Source organism: Mixophyes fleayi, chromosome 4 (genome assembly GCF_038048845.1).
Source record: "Mixophyes fleayi isolate aMixFle1 chromosome 4, aMixFle1.hap1, whole genome shotgun sequence".
NCBI lineage: Eukaryota > Metazoa > Chordata > Amphibia > Anura > Limnodynastidae > Mixophyes > Mixophyes fleayi.
In genome coordinates, this window is record NC_134405.1 from 96,394,089 (window position 1) to 96,409,300 (window position 15,212).

The 15,212-nt window shown below is 40.0% G+C and overlaps 1 protein-coding gene across 3 annotated transcripts in view; it reads left to right on the top strand.

Moving 5' to 3' along the window:
- ARNT2 (aryl hydrocarbon receptor nuclear translocator 2) overlaps positions 1-15,212 on the top strand; it is a 61,988-nt gene that overhangs the window by 35,870 nt on the left and 10,906 nt on the right. For all 3 annotated transcript variants that reach the window (XM_075207785.1, XM_075207786.1, XM_075207787.1), the window contains 3 exons: positions 11,628-11,704; positions 13,630-13,764; positions 14,086-14,160. In XM_075207785.1, the coding sequence (XP_075063886.1) occupies positions 11,628-11,704; positions 13,630-13,764; positions 14,086-14,160 (287 nt within the window). The remainder of the gene's footprint in view (positions 1-11,627; positions 11,705-13,629; positions 13,765-14,085; positions 14,161-15,212) is intronic.

Sequence of the window (15,212 nt, forward strand, 5' to 3'; positions counted from 1 at the left end):
AATCAACTTTATTGTAAACTGGAGAAATGTTCCTTCGAGACCACTTCTATGCCTTTCCTAGGTTACATCATCTCAGGATCTGGTCTTCTTATGGATCCAGAAAAGGTCCAAGGCATTCTAAATTGGCCATGTCCATCCCTCCTCAAAGCTATCCAATGCTTCCTGGGCTTCTCAAGTTATTACAGACAGTACATCATAAACTATTCTAGTATTATTGCCCCTATTATAGCACTCACCCAAAAAGGAGCTGATAGCAGGGTCTGGCAAGTAGAGGGGCAAGAGGACTTTTCATTCCTTAAGCAAGCCTTTTCTTCTGCTCCTATCCTTAGGCAACCAGAGCTATCCAAGCCTTTCTACCTTTAAGTGGATGCCTTCGCAGTGGGCGTAGGTGCTGTACTCTCCCAAAAATCATTATCCAACAAACTCCTACCCTGTGCCTTCTTCTCACCCAAGTTTTTACCAGCTGAAAGAAACTATACCATAGGTGATAAAGAACTATTGACGATGAAGCTGGCTCTCTCTGAATGGCACTATCTCCTGGAGGGAGCTCAACACCATCTTCACAGATCACAAGAACCTTTTATATCTCCAAATGGCCCATTGCCTCAATCCCCCACAGGCCCGCTGGTCACTCTTCTTCTCTCGCTTTAACCTCCATGTGACTTACAAGCCTGGTCATTTAAACAAAAAAGCGGATGCTCTTTCCCGGGCCTTCAACTCCAGCCAGGATTTCAATCCACCTTTATGCCGTTCTATCTTGGACCCCAAGTGCCTACTTGTGCTCTCTCTGTTCTCTACTCCTCCTCCTGGGAAGACATTCTTCCCTGCCTCTCTTCGGAAGAAACTTCTGCAATGATATCATATCTCCAGGTTTACTGGATACGCAGGATTCCTCAACCTATGAGGTCATTTCTCGAAATTATTGGTGGCCCTCCCTTCGGTCAGATGTCAAAGAATTTATGGCTGCCTGCAACACCTGCACTCAACACAAATCTTCCCGTCTGACTCCTATGGGTCCACTATTACCTATTTCAGTACCGTCCAAATCCTGGACACACATCAGCATGGACTTTGTCACTGATCTTCCTTCCAGTAGAGGATTTAACACCATTTGGGTCGTGATGGATCATATAAAAAATGGCTCATTTCATTCCCCTGGTGGGTCTCCCTTCCTCCTCAGTGTTAGCATAACACTTCTTTTAAGAAGTATTCCGACTCCATGGCTGTCCTCAAGAGATTGTTTCCGATAGAGGGGTTCAATTTACTTCCAAATTTTGGTGTGCGTTATGCAAAAGTTTCTGCATTCAACTTAATTGCTCCTCTGCATACCATCCACAGACTAAGGTTCAAACGGAGAGCGTAAATCAAGATCTTGAAACCTTTCTTAGGATATTTTCTTCTTCCAACCAAGACACCTGGGCCGAATTCACTCACAACAACTTATTCCATGAAGCTACCTCTTCTACACCATTCAGTATTGTTAATGGGTTACATCCTACGCTTCCCAAATTCTCTGAACTCCCACCCACCCATGTTCCTGCTGTTGAGGATCTTCTACGAGATTTTTCTGTATTTGGTCCCGAGTTGTTACCTGTCTCACGAAATCCTCTAACCGCTACAAAATCTTCGTGGACCGAAGACGACGGGCAGTTCCTGCACTCAAAGTAGTAGTAGTAGTAGTAGGCTCTCCACCCGGACCATCCGTCTCAAGGTTCCTTCAATGAAGTTTGCTCCCCGGTTCATCGGACCTTATAAAATTCTACAGGCTATCAACCCTGTCTCCTATAAGTTACAGCTTCTTGCCTCTCTCCATGTTTCCAAATATTTTCACATCTCTGTTCTCGAGCCGTTGATCATCAATAGATTTTGCACTCCTGCATCTTCTTGCTTGTTACCAAAATTTTCACAACAGGAGGAGTTTGAAATTACATAAATTTTGGATTCAAAGTCATCCAGAGGAGTGGTCAAGTATCTGGTGGATTGGAGGGGCTTCGGTCCTGAGGAACGCTTCTGATATTCATGCTCCTGCTCTTCTATGAAAATTCCATGCCAAGTTTACACGTAAAACCATCTCTAAGGGCTAGATTTACTAAGCTGCGGGTTTGAAAAAGTGGAAATTGTCTCCTAAAGCAACCAATCCGATTCTAGCTGTCATTTTGTAGAAAGTACTAAATAAATGAAAGCTAGAATCTGATTGGTTGCTATAGGCAACATCCCCACTTTTTCAAACCCGCAGCTTAGTTAATCTAGCCCTAAGTGTCCAGTGAGCACTTTTAAAAGTGGGGGTACTGTCACATGCCGGACCCACAAGCAGGTACCAGTGGTCTTACCTGTTCCCGGCAGGCAGAATCCACGGCGCTTGCATCTTCCTGATGGCAGGCGCCATCTTGCTATGCGCAGACCTGTTCTTCCATTTAAGACCTCCTACCCGTTCCATGTTGGTTCAAATCCACTGGAGGGATATTTAAAGCACCTTACCTAGCTGTCAGGTGCCTGTTCTTTTTGCTAATTTTTCTGCAAGTGTTAGAACCTGGCTCACTCTTTCTCTGCTACTGGAATTCGCAGACTACTTATTGGACTTCCACACTGTTCCAGTGACTCCGCTTTTTATTCTGAGTTACCTCCTAGTGTGCAGCTACAGTTCAGTATCTCCTGTCCGCAGACTACTTATTGGACTTCCACGCTGTTCCAGTGACTCCGCCACCTGCTATTCTCTCTGTTACTTCTCTCCTAAACAGGTCTGTCTGGTACTCTCCTAAGGGATTGCGACTTGCGAAACAGGGGCTGCAAAGACCATACCTCTTTGCGGGGCTCCTGGCGAAGACCACCTGTTCTGTTAGACTCCGCACCCTTAGGTTGAGTTGTGCCAAATCAGGCAGATCCAGGGGATCCTAAGATCACTTTCAAAATCAATGACAAATACATTGGCAGATATGCAGATACTCCCTTTAATGCTCTATTACACATTTACGAAGGGGTAGATTTATGAAACTTTCCAGAAAGGAAAAATGGAGATGTTACACATAGCAGCCAATCAGATTTTAGGAAGCATTTATCTAGTATTTTCTAGAAAATGGTAGATAGAATCTGATTGGTTGCTATGGGCAACATTTCCACTTTTCCTTTTTAGGTTTGATAAATCTACACTTGAGAATCATTTGTGCGAACTCGTTGACAAATATATCACGATGTCGCCCTATTGTGTATAAGAAGATGTGCCTTTATTGTCATGACTTTTGAATAAAATGAATGAGGCTCCAGTAAGCATTCATTTTAGGAGAATACTAGAAATATTGTAATTTATTAAGGGTGTGGCTCAAAAGGAAGTGGGACTTTCAAGTGACATTTTTTATTTTTGCTGGCATTTGCTTCCCCTTTTGGGCCTGCAATCATTCAAATGGTCCCGAAAAGTAATTGCGCAAAGCCACATCACAAAAGAGAAAAGGGGGCATGCACCTATGTATGTGCACAGTGGTGAATATGCACATTTGCTGAAAGTAGCTATAACATTATCACATGCTCCCGTGTCAGGAGTACATGTACCTTCTGTATTAAAGAATGCAGAGAAGATATTACTCTAGGTTTGTTAGCATTCACTAGAATCGAGAAAACAGTATAAGAGCATCATATTTAAATGCATTTGATTTTTTTTTACAAAAGGTTTAAGGGTTAGTATTGGAGGTGGTGGCGTATTTGGCAGATCAGAATGCTCTGTTTCAAATAAAAATGTGACTTTTTTTCTGAAAATCAGTCCAGTAGTTGGGATTCTCACAGGAAAATGCAAGTTGCTGGATGTGTCTGCCAAACTCTGTCAAACGGGCATCTCAGCTTTCCCTCCTAACTAGTGTCGTGTATTAGGAGCCCAGGACGTCTGTAAATGTAAACGGGCCTGACTTGAAAACAGCAATCCATTTTAAACCTTATACAACCATAGGGGCCTGTAACACATTCTGAGGAATGAATTTATATTCCTGGATTGTTTATATTCTATTATTCTTCTCTGATGTTTGAATTATTACAGTATACAAACGGATCAACACGCTCCTTCATTTTCTGCAGGTTTTTCCAATCCCTCTGTTTATTGACTTGTCACAGAACCACATGTTCCATTGTTCGCTGGCAAGGAAATCTAAGTGCTCCAGTATCACTCAGACAGAACCTTACGTTCAGTGCACATTAACATCTAGACATGTAGTGCATGCGATGAATATTGTGCAGAAACAGCCTGTGATATGTAGAATGTAGAGTTTTACAAAAGCTAGCTCTTTGTTTTAACAAATGAAAGTCTCCCCCCACTCCATGTAATATAGATACTAGTATATTGTCCCAGAGATTTGCTATTTTACAGCCAAGACAAATAAGCAAACAGATTTTCTGGTTGTGCCTTTCTATGAGCGACCAAGTTAGTGTTGCCCCTCAATAACCTGTGGAAATTCCTTAGTGGTGGCGTATGCTGTTTTGTCCTGTGGGAATGACGGTTTTGCTCTGAAATCCTATATATAGCATTGTTTAGCCTGCAGCCAGCAGCCCCTTCTTTAATATATGGCAGGTGGGAATTCAACGATCCAGCACACGCAAAGGATCACTTATTCAACATTGTTTTTGTGTTAAGATCGGAAAGAGCCCACTAATGTGAGCTCATATGGAGTGAGACCCCCTGACCGAGGAGGCTCAGCTTTATCATGAAGAAATGTCAAAATTGTAGAATGGAAACATTCCGGCTAAGTGTAAGCAAATTAAATTCCTGAATGTCAAGGGCAGAAGTCATTTGCTGATTTTCCTCTTACGCAATAAATCATCATTGTATTTTTATTATTTTCTCCATTCATATTCATTACTTGTACTGTGTATTAGAGAAATGGCTGCTATCCACCATAGGGACATGTCTGTATAGTGGTTAATAATTGTAGAGCAGACATGTAATGCTTGGGAATTTGCATATTAAACGTATCCTTTGGACAGAGTCCATTAGCATCATGGTTTTATAGCCACAATTCTTGACCTCTGTATAAAGTACTGTATTTTAACGTCGTCAAGACCGAAAGGGCTGTAGATCTCTACGACCAGACCCATTTTCATGGTTTTGTGCTGTTTTTTCTTGGGATTGTATAAGCTCCCTGATGTATCCAAGCCAATTTTAGACTTTGGGGTTTTTTTCAGGACATACAGGAGTTACTTTGTTAACACACTGAAATGGTTAACTTGTTATTTTATGCCGATTAGCTAGGGAACAACACACAAAATATACTTTTCCTTGCTATGGTTGCTTTTACATACTTAGAGCAATCCCATAAATTCAACTGAGGCATGCATGTTTCTAATCGTTTGTCTAATATTTTATGGGGAAACAAAATATTTGCAATTTTAATGAAAGATTTAGGAGTATATGATGCAGGGGAGGGCTGGTAAATTATCGCCTGGGGGGCAAGATTCGACTCAGCAGCCTATTGGGAACATTCTAAAGGAAAAAAAATTCAGATGGCCCAGTGCCCAGCCCAAGGTAGCCCCCTATGGGGCCGGCCCCTGATATGATAGCAGAAACACGATTATAGCGTTTGTAAAACTATACATTATATTAAATATTTTAAAATATTTATCACATTTTTAACTATTGCAGACCCTTAGGATTCATTAAAAATTGAAATCGGTCTTCCCCATTTTTATCACTATTAGACCCAATGCAAACTGCATCTATTGTTTTCTACAACAGCAGTTGCTTCATTTCAGTATCTTTAATTATGTTACCATAGCTCTGGTAGTAATTGTCAGGGAGACCCACCTCTGCCAGCTCCCTGATCTGATAACTTAATAAATAATCAAAACAGTCAAACAATATATCACCTCTGTTTTGTCAGCAAACCGTTCCTGACTACCTATACCTGTCACAAACTGTACTCTGCACACTCGTGACTTAGAAGTTTACTGTAAGGGAACACACAGGATTCCAGCAATTCAATCTTGCACTCACCTATCCCTAAGATTACAGATCTAACTGGTACCTTCCCTAACACAGGCACATACTTCCACACCTCCCATCTGCCACCATCTACGTATAAGGCCTGTGGAACGCTTATGACTTAATTACCCAATTGCACACACTGTGCGCTCTGATAGGTAAAAGAGATAACACTTCCCACACTGGTATTTAAAGGGTTAACAAAGTCAAACAATCAACCACTTCTAAACAGGCAGTGAATTAATTTAGAGCAATAAGGACAGCACTTATTAAATTTTAGATTTAATATACAAAAAAGTACAATGCTGCAGGTTATATCAAATAAATTAATAAAAGATGGCATAACATAAGCAAAACATGTAAAATAAAAGGGAGAACTTTCAGAGTATAAACGTACATACGACTTGTATAATCTGCACCAAGCGAAATTGGCTCGGAAAATAGGCAGTTTATTAATGTTGATTGATTTCCCAAAAGTCTGACAATAATCTTGTAAGTGGTCTTCTCTTTTAAAAACAAATTTTCCACCTTTCCCCTCCTACTTCGATGTGGTCTCTAGGGGAGACCTGTGACACAGTTTTACAACCACAATTTACACTTTCCCTGTTTAATCCCCAATGCTAAAATGTAACATATCTTTTTTGGGGAGTGCCACATAGACCCAATTTTAACATTATTAAATCCAGTACAAATTTACCAATCTAATGATACCAAACAGAGTTAGGTCAAGTGTATTAGTTGAACTGATACTCATTTCCTCTTATTCCATTTGTCGCAGACAGCATGATTCGACGTATGGTATGCCCTTCTTTATCCTATTTATTAATATGTGTTTGATCACTAATTATATTTATTGTAAATGGTATATTGGAAATTGAATTATAGTTGCCTAGATAAAATATAGCAAACCATCATGTGGTCAGTTCCTTAAAGTTTCTTCAGGTGCCAAAAACCACACCAGTACCAGGACATAGCTCACCACATGAGGTCTCAGAAGCTGTTCATTTCTCCCTAAGTGTGACAATGTTATCTTGTAGTCCTTGGTTCTGCAGAGCCACAGAATAAACACAGGCTAATATTTCTGGCCTCACATTTTACATATTGAGTTAGGTCATTACGCTGTGAGAGTAGGCTTTGCTTTGAAATCATTTGCATTACTCTTTACCCTTTAGCTTACTAAATGTATTAATTTGATATACAGGAGTTATAATGCAGTCCCTTATGACTATTCACCACAGTTATCTTATGAGTTAATCCTTATAACTGTAATTCCTCCCTTTTCACTGCAGTAATGATTAGTGATTACAGGCCTGCCTATCAGTAGAAAATCACTGGGTCGTTCCGCCACTCTGGTGGTTCAGCATTGTATGAATATCTTTTGCATTGAACGCTGTTTGTGCAGCTCATGTATCCTGGAATCTAACAATACTTCGGCAGTCATTTTAGCCACAGTCAGCAGGTGGTGGGTCATGCAGGAGCATGTACCTCCCATCCATACAATAACGCCGTTTAAATGTCAGTCTGTCATTTGGCACAGCCAAATATGTTGTTTAAAAACATTATTTTGCATTAAAGGTTTAAATGACCTGTAAATGGAAACAGAAGGGAATCCAATATGAAAAGGTAACTTGTAACATTCACAAGTGTATATGTTAAAGTTCCTATTCTGTTATAGAATATAAAAGTTTTCATAGTGGCACTAGCTGTTGTCTCTCGTTAGTGTCCATTTAACCTTTCAGTGGCTTCCTGTTATGTTCTTCAATGGGATTACAGATATGAAGTCTTGTATGCATACAAAAATATGACAATTCCATCTTATTGGAAATAGCTTCCTGTAGTAAATAATTAATTTAGAGTTGCATATAAGTACATTAGTGTGACATAAAAATGCTTCATGACGCACTGCACTTGGAGAGTGCGCCATGAAGCATTAACATGCAGGTGTCATACAATACAGGGGTGCAGACGGAAAGTAAGCACCCCCCTGAGCAGTGTCTTACTTAGGGTTGCAGTGGTCCTTAAATATATCAGAGACATAAAATTTGTTCAGACATTAACTGGGTGCAAGTTTGGGAGCTGATGATGATTGTTGCATCTTTGGCCCAGATGCATCAATATATATGCTAGATTTCAGGTTGCATAGATAGTGAGATGCATGCCACTCAATATATACATGTGGAAACATAAGTGTGTAGATACACCTTTCCTCAAACACAAATGGAACGTCTTTACATTCAACTCTAAGTCAGGCTGCTGTGCAGTGTCGGAACTACCATTGGTGCGGCAGATGCAGTGCATGGGGGCCCTTGGAGATAATGGGGCCTGCTGCATGACAGATGCAGAGGGTCGGGGGCCCGGTTCCATCCTCTCAGCCTCTGCGCACTGTGGCCCACAGCTCGGTAGTTCCACCTCTGCTGCCATTTGTGTTTCCCACTATCCCCTGTGATCTCCTTGTAAATATAGATAATTGCTGTGTTATGATAGTGACTCTTGAGTGATGAAAATGCAGACCCAGATTTGTGGAAAGACCACATAGGTCCTACCCGTGGGAATTTAAGGTGTAGTGTGCCCCTCCCATTCTGACCACATAGGGGCAGAATGGGAGGGGCACACTACACCTTAATTTCCTACGGGTAGTTTGTAATACAATGTAATTATTATTTTATATGAAACAGTGCCAAAAATGCTTAACTATTTTTAGGTACTGGTAGGGTATATACATATTTCTTGTCCATAGATAGGTACAGATAACTAGTAAAACCAGTGTGGCTCTCAGGGTGAGGTCAGCAGAAGCAGCCTGTGTAAACTTGTATTTACATACATTTATTTGTAGGAGTGGTTGAAGGTGCAGATGAACAAATATGTTGAAGAAACTGGTTTGAATCTGGATGTCAGCTTGTTTAGACCTTGGAGAAGTCACTGTGTCTCCCATTCATTAAAAACTAAACTTTAAACTTAATTGGGTAGAAAATGCGCCTGATTAATTTTGTATTCGGCGCTGTGTAAAATTGGAAGCCCTATATAAAAATGAGTATGTGATAAAAAAGTATGTGATAACTTAGAACCTATTACCTACGCATTACAGGGTTTTGTTACAGTAAGGTGGGCTCAGGCTAGTGCCCCAGCTATGACCAGGTATTTGGGCCAGATAGATGCAGCTAGGTGAAGTTGATGATGACTTTCAGCGCATATTATCAAACTTCCCAGCCAACCCTTTTCTGGAAAAGCCTTTATTAGAAACCAGATCTTTCTCTCGTGCAGCCGTTCCTCAATTTTTAAATATGTCCTTTCATATTGTGTTCATCTGAGTGCTACAATAACCATACATAGCTGGCACTCATGCCGAGCTGCGTGCGCCAGGCCGAAAGCTGCAGATTTTCCGTTGTGTTAAATCCCAGATTCCGAGCAGTGGCTGTTCCTGCCAAGACTTTCGCTTCGTGGCTGCTTTTTAAACGTCCTGGATTTATTCGGCAGTAGCTTGAAGAAAGTCCCATAAAAGGAAAGCGTAATTGAAATCACATCTGGCATACACAACAAAGCCATGACTGGCAAATTAAACTCATGTTAACCATTTGTTTGTCTTAGGGCCTGTCACTTTGTATCACACTGACATGAACACAAAGGCTGTTCCCAAGTGTGCCGCATACTATGCGTAGCATTATTTTCTCTGAACCCCATGCTGTGAAAGAGCTGAAATTCACCATAGGGTTTTGAAGTGGTATAGGTGAAATTTTTAAAAAGGTGAATTTTGGGGGCAAAACCCCCATTTGTGCAGTAGATGGAACAAAGAGTGCATGGACTATGAAAGAGGGATTTGTTCTGGTTTAGGTTATCTACAGCTTACCCGTCACATTGTTTCCTTGATATGGTCAAGAGCTTTAGCAGCACTAATTTCATCGCTAGGTATGCTTTATGTCTGGGTATTATGTCTGGGTAACTCTGTATGTGGTGCTGTTACTTGATGATGTAAAAGAATGTGTTAGCTGTAGAATAAGACTGGGTAACACTTTCTATTGCTGATTCAACTCCCGCTATAAAGATGATTACCGAGAGCATCAGTCATGTCTCACCCCAAACATTGCATTTCAGCTTTAGCTGTGTGTCTGTAGCTTTCTGTTTAATCCATCAGCATCAGACAACCTGAAGTGGATTATAAAATGTAGTTTATAGTTCACCGGGTGAAGCATTTTTTTATCACTAGACCCCTGTAGTTTCTACAGCTTGAACCATTTGGTTACAATAAGACAAAATTGAAAAAGGAGCACTAATTTGTTATAGATAGGGCTGACATTCTTCTGGCATATACAACAGCCCCAGCACTCATCTATTTAAATATCTCATTCAGGAAGAGCTGGGTTGTCTCTTAAAGATGCAAAAATAGTGCCCTAGTGGAATGGGATATTTATAGAATTATGTGTTTGGCTAACATCAGTTGTACATTAAATGTGTCTGCAGAGAATATCACATATTTTGTATAGCACTTAAAATTTCATATGTGCGTCTTTATGTTGCTCTCACATATGATGTGAGAGCTCTCTATGTAATGTACCAAACCTTACAAAGAAAAAATTACCTTTGTCTTCATATATACTGAGTGACATTGATAAAGTTTGTACAGTACGTGGAAGCTGACACCTAGAACCGCTAATTGAATACTGCGTATAGCACAGGAGACAAGGTGTATTATGAAGCCATATGTAGCGTTGCGGTCTACTACATGATGACACTGTGCTAGCTTTTGCAATCAATGAGGTCACTGTAAATTCCCCATACCTAGTAAGCCCACAGATGTGCGTAGTGAAACTGCCACATGGGATGTTCTTATTGTTTAGGACAGTCGAGCCTTAAGCCTTTTTCTTAAACAAGATGGGCTCTGGTTGACTCAGTCTTGTGCCATATCCACATAACTGGGAACCTTGTGAAATGAGCTTGGAAAATGCTGAAACCAACTCCGCAGAAGAAAAGCCGCATTTTTTCCAAATTCATAACAGGAAGTTTGGATGGCTTCAAGCAGTGCAGAATTGCCTGTGATAAAAATACCTCTAATGAGACACAAATGTGCTCCATCGCCTCTGATTTGCTACTAGTAAACAACATTCTTCAGCTGTGTGTCTGCAGAACAGGGGGAACCAGGGACAGCAAGTTTTTATATATCCACAAAAGAGCTTGTATTAACTCTTACAATCTTTTACACTGACGCATTAGAGGTTGTAGTCATTCCCTTTTACCATGACACACTGACTTACAATAAAATCTCATTTGCATATAAGTTAACAACTGTTTCCACAAGAAAGCAGCTTAGTATTCAGTTACTGTAACGTAAATGCTTCTCATAATGTCTAAGCTTGATGCTAAAAATACATCTGAGTAACCGTGGGCGGCTATGAGTATATACATATGCAGTACACACATACATTTTTTTGTAAGTTAATTTTAGAAAGTTAGCAATAATTACCCGCAACTACGTTATTTGCACACAAGCACGTCATCTACAGAGCAGTAGTGCACAATGCCATGTTTATGAGACATTCAGCAATGTTTTAGTACAAAGTAATGCTTTTGGTATAACTTTTGGAGTGAAGTTGTACCTATATATATATATTTTTTAAGTGGTAACTCACATGCTACTGAAATATATACTATAGTCATATATGCATCTTATTTGTTACAGGAATAACTATCCCTGAAGAAGAGGCTGATGTGAGCCAGGGGAGCAAATACTGCCTTGTTGCTATTGGTAGACTGCAGGTGAGAATGCAGTGATTGTTGTCACTTGTTACCCAGTCAAATGAAGGTTCAAAAACAAGACAAGCTTAGGTTTTGTATAAAGCCAAGGGGGAACATCCCACTGACCCTTAGTAGTCATCATCATCAACAACATTATTTATGTAGCGCCAGCAGATTCCATAGTGCTTGTAGTCGCCTTCTTTACTATGTGCACCTCTAAGGCTTCTCTCACCTGTGCTTCTGCATTGCAGGTGCACTTGTATTTGTTTTGTTTGTTTTTATATATCTTGTAGTAAACACATTTACCGAGAATTGAGAACATTTTAACATATCTGTGGCAGAATGGGAACTTAGGTGGGAGCTTCTCACCCGGAGATTTCGTCCACGTATTACACTGGCTAATCAGAGGCAGTAATCTGCAAAGTACATCTGCAAAGTAATTGATGGCATCAATGGAGCTAGTACTTGTCACAACACACTTCTCTTCTCCCCTTACAAGGTGTAAATTACTTTGATGTTAATCCCTGCCTCCGTAAGTTCCCACCTATGTGCATTGTGCCCCATAAAACCAAATATGCTCCATTTGTTTGGTACGTGCATGTTGAGAACAGGCACCGATACTTTCCTGAATTTGCAATAGAAGTTAATAATCCCACTCGCTTCCTCTGTTTCTGAAACATATTATTTTCCTTTTACAGCATTCAACCTCATAAAACATTATTATTATCCTTTATAAAGAGCTGACATATTACACATGGCTATGCATTAATAAAACATGTTCCCGTTCACAATTACAGAAGTGGTTGAAGTCTTAATAAACACTTCTCAGTACACCAATTCTCATTGTCTGGAGCCATACTGAGGATAGCCATTATTTTTCTTTGGTCTAAAAATAAGAGAAGTGATCATTTATTTTGAAATATAGTATAGGTCCTATACTATAGGATGCCCAACAGTAAATAGAGAACTTACTGGGAGATCATCTCTCAAAACTGAACACATACTTACAGGTGTGACTATGGATCAGTCACTAACATAGCACAGGTGGCAGTAAATGTTTGGTTGCTATGGGTTACTGCAACTGATCTATTTTTTTTTTTTATTTTGTGACTTAATAGGGTTCAGCCAATTGCTACACAAATATTATGTTATTCCCCATTTTCATTTTGATGCTGCCTGATAATCATTTGCATCTTTTATACAGCTGCTGAGACAACAAACGTTATAACTACGTTTAGGCTCATTATTTCTTTTCTTAAACACATTTATGCATAAACAAATCAGTTCCACTGAAATTATTAATTATTAATCATATATCGATTTCCATGGACACGTCATTGAAAATCATAAAAAATGATGTCCCTTTTTCTGGTATATTTCTGGTATAAGTCAAAGAACATGGACTTAGCGGTAGCCATCTTGAATCAGGTGTGCATCTGTGTCTCTATCCATGGTATCTAGTATTACTTGTTTCTTATATCCCAGCACTTTGGAGATTTATAGTCTAATAAGCTTACATTAATATATGTGCAATTGTAATAACATGATTGTGTTAATGACCCAGTATTATCCAGCTGACCAGGCTGTCAGTAGTTTCTTTTATGGCGTAACATTTTTCTCTGAATCTGTCTCTTCATGCATGCTGCACTACTGTCATGCATCCATCCATTCCATGCTCACATACATTATGCCACACTTTGCAGCGAACTTAGTTGCGTAAACTTGTCATCTCTTCACCAAGCACTTATGTCCAGGTCTCCATTGTTCTTATGCCATTTTTGCCCACCCTGACTAGTACAAACATAAAAGTTTTCCACTGCAGTCAGTCAGTCTCTCAATGCCCCTTCATTTCTCACACACATGCACTAATCCAAGAGCAAGTTTTCCATATTACTTCTGTAGCTCAATATAAATAACGGGATAAAGTATAATGCCGTCTTTTTCAGGTCACAAGTTCTCCGGGGAGCCTGGATATGAATGGAATGTCTCTTCCCACTGAGTTCTTATCACGACACAGCACAGATGGAGTCATCACATTTGTAGACCCTCGGTGCATCAGCGTGATTGGGTATCAACCACAGGTTAGTGGTGTGACCAGTCTGGTATATGTCTGAGATTGAAAAAGCAGATTTATTTTGTGGGTGAGGGTTCATTCTAGTGTTATGACTTGTTTTAGTTTGGCCTCGGTTTACTGCTTTTTACTTTGTCTATTTACCGTTTCATGGTCTGTGCCTTTGATCAGGCCTGGTGTGTTTTTATTGCCTTGACTTGGTTGTTCCAGCATTAAAGTGGCCTAGATCGTTGTTGACATTTCTCCTAAATGTTTAAGACTACAAATACAGATTAAAGATACAGAGTTGCTGTGTACTTGTAGAATACTAAACAGTTCCTTGTCTGTCTAGGACCTCCTCGGAAAGGACATTATTGAGTTCTGCCACCCTGAAGACCAGAGTCATCTTCGAGAAAGTTTTCAGCAGGTACGTATCAGTAATGTACCAGAAGAAAAATCTGATCACCTACACCTATTGTGGGATTTATGTTCTGAGCAATTACATGTCACAGATTCATTTACGTTGTATTAGTACTAACTAAGCATCTGAAGCAGATCACACCCACCCCCGATAACACATGACCAATGGATGTGCACATAATTGAGTACAATCATTTCCTGTTTACAGTATAGACTCACATGCATCAAAGCTCAGCATAAGCACAAATGAGGATGTACTGTAGACTCAGATATAATGCAGAGATGTATTGAGGGATGCAAATGAATTGTCAGATAATCATTGTCATGGTAACAACCATAATGGGATTTTCAGGAGAGTCAGATAGAGGAGCTACCACTGACCATGGTGCAGGAGTGATGCCGGGAAGCACTTGTTATGTTTCCTGGACATTACATAGGAACCAGCAGCATGCCACCAAGATTATACCAGGATGTAACTGGTGAACTGCGGTACAGTGCTCAGTGTGTACATTTACACACCGGTATGCCAAATGGTTAGTTAAGCAAGAGTAATTCTTTCTGTTACACTACATATAGCACTTTGCGTTCAACTTGGAAGAAAAATCTTATTGAATTGATACTCCCCCAAAAGCAGATTATTTGCTTATGAGCTGCTTCTATTATACACACTCTGATCACCTATGCCCACGTGTATTATGTACCCCCATGCCCAGTAATATTGGGTAGTGACCCCGCCAATGACCAGGCAAAGTGTATACATTATTCAGAATTCTTCCGGAACTCATACTGAATAGCCATACTATAGTCCTCGTGTCCAGCTATAATAACTAACCACTACAGTGTTCATTTTTATACATATACACATGTATGCTATATAATAAAGCCCCCAAACTCCATTCATATATCCCTGTTTGTCCACTCAAGTAATCTAGACCCCGTATTAACCTATTTATTATAGTCAAGCAATGTCATGATATATAACCCTGTGTATTTACCCAGATGAAATACCCCCATGTTCATCCATGCATTTATATAGTTTAAGCAATATCCAGACACATT